General features: G+C 43.2%; 2 protein-coding genes across 2 annotated transcripts; both read left to right on the top strand.

Moving 5' to 3' along the window:
• Positions 870-3950, top strand: LOC18784785 (cation/H(+) antiporter 15). The gene is made up of 3 exons (XM_020557443.1): positions 870-1019; positions 1357-2352; positions 2477-3950. The coding sequence occupies exons 1-3, from the start codon at positions 870-872 to the stop codon at positions 3686-3688; spliced, it is 2358 nt and encodes a 785-aa protein (XP_020413032.1). The 3' UTR covers positions 3689-3950.
• Positions 4423-7202, top strand: LOC18787278 (cation/H(+) antiporter 15). Its single transcript, XM_020557444.1, has 3 exons — positions 4423-4668; positions 4772-5770; positions 5882-7202. The coding sequence occupies exons 1-3, from the start codon at positions 4423-4425 to the stop codon at positions 7037-7039; spliced, it is 2403 nt and encodes an 800-aa protein (XP_020413033.1). The 3' UTR covers positions 7040-7202.

Consider the following 11495-nt stretch of genomic DNA (forward strand, 5'->3'; position numbering starts at 1 on the left):
ACGGCTTTGATTTACGTAAAAAACAATCTTGAGGCAGGCCCCTTCCTTACCCTAATGAATGACAAAAAAAAAAATAATTTATAGCCACTAATTTGTTCACAATCCTTTAAAAAAAACAAAAAAACAAAAGAGAGAAACTAGAATGAATTGACTTGAGTCAATTTGGGCTTTCTATTTTGTGTAGATAATTTATTTGAGCTTTCTATTGAATGATAATTTCAAAACCAACCAACAAACAAAACCCATAAAAGAAAAAACCTCATTTGTTTGCTCGTTGATTAAATTTTCATATAATTATGTTGATATGTTTTTTTTAATCTAAGTTAGATTGGAGAAGAAGGGATTCAGATACAATACTTTAAATATAAAAATAACTACTCTTAACTACTTGAGCTATATACCTTTTACATTGATCTATTGTTTCATAAAAAAAAAGAGAAAGTCCTTGCATAAATGAACCTTAATATTTGTTGAAAGTCAAATAATAATAGGTTGATGCAAATAAAATTTACCCTCGCGGGAGTTGACCACTTTTCTTGCGGATGAAATTTGCCAATCTTTGGTCATAAAATGATGACCATACCTTCTACAGCGACTTTTACCGCGCGTCTGAACGCAAGGCCAAAGATCAACCCATTCCAATTCCAATTCACCTTTCGCCCCAGGCCTCCCTACTCAACCGTCTAGCGGCGGCGGCCACAGCCACGGCGGTTGTGGTTGTCACATTGCTACTGCATTTCATTTTCAATATAGAGTTGGAATTACAATCAATCCTATGAATCTCTAAACATTAATTGGTATTCTGGCAATGTGATTAGATTGAAGATTAATAATATTTGCTCAAGTTGGGAGGTGTATAAACATCAAGAATGGAGGTGACATTGAGAATTACCAGCCCGTCCGCAGGTGCGGGATTGGTCCCTACAGCCATTTGTCAGCCACAAGAGTCCATCTCCTCCAAAGGCATTTGGTTTCGAGATAATCCGTTAGATTATTCATTTCCATTAATCATGGCCCAAGTCAGCCTTGTCCTTTTGACCTCTCGAGCGCTTTATTATCTTCTCAGGCCTTTGGGACAAACCAAATTTGTCTGCAATCTCCTGGTACATATTCATCTCTCCATGCTTCACATGTTTTAGATATTGTCCTCTGGTTTTAATCAGAGTGTTTAAGGTTGTTTGTCCCCCTATTGTTTATTTCATAATATTCTAGCAACTTATGGAAATTTATTTATGTTTGTCACACTGTAATATTCTAGCTTTGATGGTTAATTGAAAACATTAAGGAGCAGCTTACTGGTTTTGTTTGTATGTGTTGATCATGTCTTAATTTGAAGCCTCCATCTTTAATTTGCAGGGTGGGATTATCTTGGGGCCTTCTCTGCTAGGGCACAAGAAGGTAATCAAGGAGAAGCTATTCAGAGACAAAGATGCTCACTTGTTTGAGATACTTTCTCTACAGGGCGTAATATACTCCATGTTCATAATTGCAGTTAAATTGGACAAAAACATGTTGAGAAGGACAGCAAAGAATGCTTGGAAGATTGGTCTCCCTGGGTTTCTTGTTCCCTTAGCAGTATCCCTAGGCCTTGTTCATCCAATAGGCTCCACCCTTCCTGGTCCCAAAGGAGGAATGTTCTTCATCTACTTTTCTTTCTCTTCTTTGTCTTTCACCTTCTTCCCGGTCATAGCTCAGGCCTTGAATGAACTCAACCTCATGACTTCAGAACTAGGCCATCTTGCCATGTCCTCTGCTCTGATCACTGAAGCCATCCAATGGCTTACCGTGGTGGTCCATATCATTTACGCCCAAAAAAGTCTAATCCACGGAATTTTGGCTTTGGTCTCCTTATTTGCACTCACAGTTTTGATTTTCTTTATTGTAAGACCCCTTATTCTACTAATTATTAAAAACACACCGCAAGGCAAGGAAGTGAAGGAGGTTTATGTGGTAGCAGTACTTCTTGGGGTTTTAGTTTCTGCAGGTATTTCTGACGCCTTGGGGGCAACTCCTTTGGCCGGCCCTGTACTTTTGGGGTTGGTCATACCGGATGGACCGCCTCTTGGTGCCACATTGATACAGAAGACCGAGTTCCTGGTCTCCGAGCTTTTTCTTCCGGTCTTTTTCTTTCGCGTTGGATTCATGACCGATGTGTACTCGTTTCGGGATTGGGGAAGTCTTGGCAAGCTTCAGATGGTTATTTTGCTCATATATGGAGCAAAGATTGTGACAGTTACAGTGGCTGCCGTGTGTTGTAAGATTAGGTTCAAAAATAGTTTTTTGCTCAGCTTGATCATGAACATCAAGGGTATAGTAGACCTTGTCGTTTTTAGTCGATGGAGGTTCTCCGGGGTAATCAATCATACTCTTCTCTTCTTTACTTTCCATTCAACTCTGAATTAATGTTTAATGTAAAAAAAAATGAAAAGAATCTTGTCTGAACATGACAATCTAACTTCTTAAACATTATGTGCAGATGTTAGACCAACAATCTTATACTCAAATCGTGTTGTCTATGCTGCTGGTGACATTGATCGCAACCCCGGTGGTTCGATTTTTGTACCAGCCTCAAATACGACTCGAGCCATCAAGCAAGCACTCACGCACCAGAAACATCCAATCTCCTCGATACGACTCCGATTTCAGCATTCTGTGTTGTGTCCACAACGAGGAAAGTGTTCGCAACATCACCTCCCTGTTAGAATCCTCGAACCCAACCGAACAGAGCCCTATTTTAGCCTATGTTGTCCGCGCAGTCGAGCTCATTGGTCGAGCCGCGCCACTGCTACTCCCATGCAAGAAGAAGCAGCAGGAGGAGGGAGGGACGAAGAAACTAAAGCGCACAAACACACCAACCCATCAATTGATGCGAGCCTTCTGGAACTACTCAAAGAACTCAAAAGGGCCTGTTTCCATCCATGCCTTCACTATGATCGCCCCTTACAATACAATGCATGAGACCGTTTGTCGTCTGGCGGAGGACAATAACATTCCTCTGATTCTCTTACCATTCCATGAAAACAACCAGTACACAGTTGGCGCAAATGTCATGGCGGGGATCCGCCAGTTCAACGTCAATGTACAAACATATTCCCCTTGTACAGTTGGAATACTAGTTGAGAGAGGGTTGCCAGCTCGGCTAACTGTTTCCCACTTCTCTTACAATGTGGGTGTGTTTTTCATTGGTGGGCCAGATGATCGAGAGGCATTGGCCTACGCCTCGCGCATGTCTGGCAACCCTGACGTGGGGATCACTGTGTTCAGGATCATCTTGCGGAATGAGTTGAAAGAAGGGAACACAAACGAAGAGGAAGTGGAGGAGACGCTGGACGAGTCGTTGGTGGACGAGTTTAAGATAAGGAACATGGGGAATGATTGCGTGATTTGGAAAGATATTGAGGTGTATGACAGTGTACAGATCATGGATGCCATTAGGAACTCGCAAGGGGATTATGACCTTGTGTTGGTTGGGCGGCGGCACACTGAGATATCGTTGAGGGATGAGGAAATGGCAGAATTTGTGCAGAATGCCGAATTGGGAGTGGTTGGTGACATGCTCGCCTCTGTGGATTTCTGCGGTGGAATGGTGAATGTGTTGGTTTTGCAAGAAAACGTGGAGTTGGGCAATGGAGCGTTTCGTGCCAACTCTGCAAAAAGGTCGGCAAAGTGGACTAAAGTTTCAGGGTAATTACCAAATTTTTTGGCAATGTGTATGGCAGAAGGTAGACAGAGGAGGAATGACTCATGGCTAGCTACGTTTCTCCTTTCGCCTAGTTTTACTGTTAATAAATTTTGTGCAAAACCAAATATGCGAAGAGTTACTAGTTTTTTAAAGTCAACGAGAATTACTAGTTTGATACGTGTTCCCTTTGTGATTAAATGGAAAATTTTCAATGACAACATTCAGCCTTCAAACTCTTGTAATGTTTTTGCATATTTAATGAAGGGAGTTTGCCTTGAACCCCAAAAAAAAGAAGAAAAAGCTTGGCTTGTATGTATCGAGCTTCAACAAACTCCAGCTCATAAATGACTGAATTCTAATGACTATAAATTGAAATAAGCTATATATGACTTGGCCAGCTTCATCCCCTCATCAGACTTTGAGTTTGAGCTATCTGTCCCTCATGTAGTTAGTTGCTTTCTCATCATCTTGTACCAGTGTACAACGCCTCTTTCCCGCAAAGGGGGGGATAACACAAGATCACTTGAATTACCTGTTCTTGCCTTCTTATTTTACTATAACAACTCATGCTTTGCTCATAGTTCCATACATATATAATGTACCTTAAAAGCTTCTGAAATCGATTTCAAACCTGTAGTGGTCGGTGACGGGGATGGTTGTCCTACCAATAATCTTGAATTTTTACTTTCAATCTACTGCTCGAAAAATTCATAGGGGGGGTTGAGGTGACGACCAAAACCATGGATGTGCTCAAGTTGGGAGGGACAGAAATGATAAATAGAACCCAAACTATCCTGGCCATTCGAAGAACGGTTTGTGTTCCAGTTCAGCGCATTGATTCCGAGGGCATTTGGTTTAAAGACAATCCTTTAGATTTTACATATCCTCTAATGTTGTTCCAAATCATCCTTCTTGTTCTCATCTCTCGAGCGCTTTATTGTTTGCTAAGACCTTTGGGACAAACCAAATTTGTCTGCAATCTCCTGGTATGCTTCTTCGAATTTTTCTATTTCTTTTCTTTGGTATCAAATGTACACTTTAATAAGTTATTTGAACCCTCCTTTCTTTTTATTGCTTGTTTTTCTTTAGGGTGGCATCATCTTGGGGCCTTCCTTGGTAGGGCACAACAAGGCATTAAGGGACAAACTGATGTTCGGAGGAAAAGAGGTTGGATTGTCAGACACTCTTGCTCGTGTCGGCGTAATATACTCGGTATTCTTAATTTCAGTGAAATATGACATGGCGACGTTCAAAATGAAGGCGAAGAATGGTTGGAAGATTAGTTTGGTGGGATTTCTCTTTCCATCTGCAGTCACCTCAAGCTTGGTTTACACGAACGCCAGCACCATTTCCGGGCTCAGTGGAGGAACATTCTTCCTTTTAGCTCTTACATTTTCTTTATCTTTCACATACTTCCCTGTCGTAGCTGAGGCCTTGGATGAGCTCAACCTCATGACTTCTGAGTTGGGCCAACTTGCCATGTCATCTGCCACCATCAACGACATAATCCAATGGATCTTCACGGTGGTGCATCTCATAGTTATTCAACGAAGTATAAACTACGGAGCTAAGACTTTGGTTAGCTTATTAGCATTGATATTATTCACTGTTTTTGTCATCCAGCCGGTTATAAAATGGATCGTCAAGAGAACACCAGAAGGACAAGAAGTAAAGGACGGCTATGTGATTGCAATGCAACTTATGCCTCTTGTCATGGCCTTTCTCTCTGACATCATAGGCATGAGGCCTGAAGCTGGGCCTGTCCTTTTGGGGTTAGTCGTTCCAAATGGACCGCCTCTTGGTGCAGCACTTGTACAAAAAACTGAATTCGTGGTCTCCGAAATTTTTCTGCCCTTGTTCTTTTTCCGGGTTGGCTTGACCGTAAACGTCTACTCTGTGGACGATTGGTCGAGTTTTAGAAAACTTCAGCTTATGCTTACCATGTCTTATGTTGCGAAGATTATCGCAGTTACGGTGATTGCGTTGTGCTGCAAAATTAGATTAAGAAATGCTTTCTTGCTCAGCATGATGATGAGTATGAAGGGCCTAATAGAGCTTATCGTTTACGATGCATGGAAGGCTGTTAAGGTAAGAAACAGAGAGAAACAGAGACTCTTTAATTTCTAGTTCTTTTTTGTTTTTCGTTTTCCGTATACCAACAATGAATTAATTTGGGTTCCAAATTTTAATCAAATGCAGGACATAGATGAGCAATTTTTCACTCATATCGTGTTGTCTGCTCTTGTGATGACCATGATCGCATCGCCGTTGGTACTGTTCATGTACACCCCTCCCAGAGCATCGGAAACCATACTTTCCCGAATCAGAAACATCCAATCAATGCCAAGCAACTCAGACATGTTCCGCATTCTTTGTTGCTTCCACAACGAGGAGAGTATCCCCAACATCATCTCCCTCCTCGAAGCCTCAAACCCGACACCATCAAGCCCCATTTACGCCTACGTTGTCCACGCAGTCGAGCTGGTTGGCCGCGCTGTACCCCGACTAGTCGCCTTCAACATTGAAAAACAGAATAAAAAATATACCCGCCAAAACTCAGCCACTCGTCAAATGGTTCGGGCATTCGATAACTACTTGAAAATCTCCAGCGGGCCGGTCATAATCCAAGCATACACTATGATCGCGCCGTATAAATGTATGCACGAGAGCCTTTTTCGCCTGGCTGATGACAAGTTTGTGCCTTTGATCATCATACCATTTCATGAAAACCATCCAGGCGTTGTTGGACCAAGTATGGTCGCCGCGATCCGACACTTCAACGCCAATGTGCAATTATATTCCCAGTGTACGGTTGGGATCCTAGTCGACAGAGGCATGTCTTGTCCACTGAGCTCAATCCACTTCTCTTGCAATGTAGCTCTATTTTTTATTGGGGGAGCAGACGACCGCGAGGCGTTAGCCTTCACGGCACGCATGTCTGGCAATCCAAATGTCGGCATGACGGTGTTCAGGATAGCTTTGAGGAGTAAATTGAAAGAACGAAATGAGGAGGAGCAGGTGGATGCAAAGCTGGACGAGTCGTTGATGGATGAGTTCAGGCTAAGGAACATTGAGAATGACCTGTTGGACTGGCGGGAGATCGAGGTGGATGACAACGTGCAGCTTATGGATGCGGTTATGAACTCGCAGGGGAGTTATGATCTTGTTATGGTGGGGCGGCGGCATGCGGATATGACATTGAGGGATGAGGAAATGACGGAGTTTGTGGAGAATGCAGAGCTGGGAGTGATTGGTGACATTGTTGCTTCCTCGGATTTTTGTGGCGGGCAGATGAATGTGTTGGTGATACAAGAAAGCAGGGAATTAGGATATGGAGCTTTTCGCAGTGGACTTTGAAATTTTGGCAATACATGATGAAATCTGCGCCGGCTAACAAAATTTCGCCTAATGTGGTCGAAGGCCATCATGTTAGCGAGATTCTAGTTTAATTAAGATATTTGTTTTCTAGTTTATTAGGATTATATTTCTTTCATTTTTGTACATATATTGTGTAATTAGGTTTTTATCTTGTTTCCTAATTTGGCCATACTAGGGTTACATCCTTGTATTATAAATACCTTCTTTTGGAGAATGAAATACAACCTGAAAATTATTCTACCATATTGTTTGACTTGGTATCAGAGCCTAGTTTCCTGGTGACCTGTGTGTTGTGCCCACCCGCGTTCTATGCCCATATTTTTTCTCTACCTGTACCATGTGTGCCCTCCTGGGTTTGTGTGTTGTGTTGTAGTGTTCGTGTCATTCATGTTTTCGTGCATCTACCGTCTTAGTGCATTTTGCTGTGTTCCGCTATCTTCGTGCCTGTCTTCTTGCATCTGCCGTATTTGTGCATTTGCTGTGTTCCGTTATATACTATGCCGTGATCTGTTGAGTTTCTGCTGCAATTATGGGTGATAACTCCATTGTTGCTGCTGTTGCTGCTGCCTCTGCAAATTTGTGTGTTTTTTATTTTATTCCAAGTACTTACTCTAATACTTGGATAATTGACACTGGTGCTTCTGATCATATGACTTATGATACTAAATTTTTTGATGAATTGTCTAATAACACCCGTGACCCATACATAACTAGTGCTAATGGCTTGCCCTCTCCAATTACTGGTGAGGGCACAATCTCTTTCACTCCTACTCTGTCATTGTCTCGTGCGTTATTAGTTCCCAATATCCATTGTAACTTGTTATCTGTTGATCGATTACTTGATACACTTACTGCTTCTGCTACTTTCTATCCTACGCATTGATCTTTTCAAGATCTCAAGACTAATGAGACGATTGGGCATGGTAAACGGATAGGAGGGGTTATATTATTTGACATTGCCTTCTACACAAGTTCGTGATCATGTCGTTAATACTGTTCAAAGTTGCAGTGTCAAAGACAAACAACAAATTTAGTTATGGCATCGTCGCTTGTGATGAGTCCAGTTTTAAGTGTGAGACATGTATTTTGGCAAAGAGTCATCGCACTATGTTTCCTTTGAGTGACAGTAAAGCTGCAAAGCCTTTTGATTTAGTGCATACTGATGTGTGGGGTCCAGCTCGCGTTACTTCGAATGGATTTCGTTGGTTCGTCACATTTATTGATGATTGTACCCGACTCACTTGAGTTTTCTTTCTGAAAAATAAACATAATGTTGCTTCCATCCTTCTAGAGTTTTGTACTATGATGTCTACTCAGTTTCATACTCGAGTCAAAGTATTCCGGACTGATAACGGAAGCGAATATGTGAATAACACTTTGGCATCTTTCTTCCGTACTCAAGGTATTATTCATCAAATGACAACCCCATTTACTCCTCAGCAAAATGGTGTGTCTGAATGCAAGAATCGTCAGTTACTTGAAGTTGCCCGCTCTCTTATGTTGGATATGTCTGTTCCCCCATCATCTTTGGGGGCATGCTGTTTTATCTACTGCCTATTTGATTAATCGTACTCCTAGCCGAGTTCTTTGTAACACCTCGACCCCAAATTTCCCTAAATTTTACCCTTATTTAATTATTTAATTATTTAAGGGTATTTTAGTCATATTTTTAGCCGAAGAGAGTTTGGGACCGTGACTTGTATTTTTGGATAGGTCGTACTGAGACGAGTTCATAGACACGTAGTGGGCTCGAATCGGAGTTGTAACGAGAGAGATATGGTCAAAAGAAGTCCAGTGGCACAATCGTAAATATTTCGAAATGAGATTTTTTATAAAAATCTGGTTCTCTCTCTCTCTCTCTCCTCTCCCTCGCGCGCGACAGCCGGCCACGTTTTGGCCGGCCGTGCTCTCCTCCGGCCACCAATGACGACGGGACAGGTACCAAAATGACCGGGCCGTCGTCCTCTTCCTACCCCAGCCAGCCCCTTCCTCCAGCCGCAGCGATTTTGCCGGAATTTGGAGAAGAAGCGGCCGACGTCGCCGGATCTTCACAGCCGCCGATCTCCCTCCTCCGGCCACCAATTCCATCGACCCAGGTATGGATTTTGAACCTCTCGAGCTGTTCTAGCTGATGGTTGGGGTAGGATTAGATCGATTCTTAGCGTAGACAACTCGATTTTCGAATTGAAAATCGGCCGAAACTTCGGCCGCCGTGATCAGCCATTTCCGGCCACTTTTTGGGGTAGGTCCAAGAACAAAAGTGGCTCCAAATAGGGTGTTATACCTAGGGTAGGAGTTTGGAGCCGTGGTTTTGAGATTTTCCTGGGAAGCGTTATCACTTTGGGCACCACTCGCTGCCGGCGCGTGCGGCAGCGCGTGGGCACGGTGGAAAAAGTAGCACCATGTTCCGATGAGATCCTTAGGTTGTCACGAGTGCGTAGGATTTTGCGGATCTCAATTCGGACGTCGTTTGACTATCGAACGGATAATCGCATATTGTGCGTAATCCGGGTTCGATAGGTTGGGACCGTTGGATGGTCCCAAATTTAATATATGTTAATCTAGGTAATTCTAGGATCGTGTAGGATTTCACGGATTGTGAATCAGAGCCCCGGATGTTCCGAATAATAATTTTAAAGTTTGTATTTTATATTAATTGTCAGATCGTGCGATCGTGAGCAATCCGACCGTTCGATCTGAACCAAACTTGCAGGACAAGTGTCCTATACCTGGTAGAACCCATAGGGACCTTCGGATCGGAAATTGGAGGTCGTGGGTTCCGCAGGTCCGTTTGACCAGGGTTAGAGAAGTTTGACCCTTGGTTGACCGTGAGTCTCCCGGAGTAATCTCACCTTTCTAGGGGAGATTATCGGGTACTAGATGATTGTGGAGGGTTACACAATATTAGAATTAATTTATATAATTATAAATTATATATGGTTGTACAAGGGTACAACAGAGTCTAGAATGTCAGTTTGGAGTGCTATACGCACTACTTTAGGTACCTCCCCGGATGTTGGATTCACTACAAGTACCACCAAGTGAAAGTTAGGTCCCGCGTGGCGTAGGTTATCCGGCGTTGGGACAGACCACATACGTGGCGTTGGTTGTACCGGCGTATGGGGAGCTATGTAATATGATGTTCATGTCTCACGTGGCGTAGGTTATCCGGCGTTAAGACAGGCCTCATACGTGGCGTTGGTTGTACCGGCGTATGGGGAGATTATGTGATATTGTGTTGAGGTCGCACGTGGCGTAGGTTATCCGGCGTGTCGACAGACCCCATACGTGGCGTTGGTTGTACCGGCGTATAGGGAGATTTGTGATATGATATTGAGGTCCCGCGTGGCGTAGGTTATCCGGCGTTGGGACAGGCCCCATACGTGGCGTTGGTTGTACCGGCGTATGGGGAGATGTTATGATAGTATGGCATGGTCGCACGTGGCGTAGGTTATCCGGCGTGTTGACAGGCCCCATACGTGGCGTTGGTTGTACCGGCGTATGGGGAGAATATGTGAAATACAGAGAAATAAAATAAGGCATCGCCCAAGTGTGGAATTGAGTTTTTAGGGAAGAACTACGTGTGGCTTGATCCCTCAAGGAGGGTACGTAGGCAGTCTAAGGTTATTAGGTGCAGCCGCAGACTAAATATTAGTCATTTTGGTATTTGAATTGTTTGGTAGTTGTTTGAGAATTATTGGAAGGCCGAAGGCCATTTATGAGAATTTGCATGAAATTATATTGTTCATGCTGCCCGTTGGGAATATTAAATGCGTTTTTATGCAGGTTGAAATTTTGGGAAATGTCCAAATTATAGGGGAGACTCTGCCGAAATTTCGGCAGGAAGTCTCGGTTTTTAGTAAGTGGGCCTGACATCGGGGTGATGTCAGGAATTCCAAAGGGTTCGTCTCGGATTTTGAGAAAATTCGGGGCGAGTCCTTAAATTCTTGATTTCAAGACTCCACATGATGTGTTTGGTGACCATGTTTCCCCTGTATCAGTCTCTAAGTTGCCCCTTAAAGTTTTTGGGTGTGTTGCCTATGTTCATGTCTACTCTCACCAATGGAGTAAACTTGATCCTTGTACTCTGCGATGTGTCTTTATTGGTTACTCTTCTACTCAGAAAGGTTATAAGTGCTACCATCCACCTACCCAAAAGGTGTATGTTACTTTGGACGTGACTTTCCATGAAAAAGTGCCCTATTATGTCTCTCCCTCCTCTCCAATTCAGGGGGAGATGGGGAGTGAATTGGAGAGTCTTGGATTAGAGAATGATGTGTTTGAAGATACTGCTCTCGGGAAGGAAACTACCTGTAGCACTGAAGTAAGTGACCGGTCGCCCATATTTGAAGATGAAACTTGTAGTCCCTGTAAAGAAACTACGGATCGCCCTCTGGAACTCGACCAGTCGCCCATATCTGGAGATGAAACAGGT

The sequence above is a fragment of the Prunus persica genome, chromosome G2 (assembly GCF_000346465.2).
Source record: "Prunus persica cultivar Lovell chromosome G2, Prunus_persica_NCBIv2, whole genome shotgun sequence".
NCBI classification, from domain to species: domain Eukaryota; kingdom Viridiplantae; phylum Streptophyta; class Magnoliopsida; order Rosales; family Rosaceae; genus Prunus; species Prunus persica.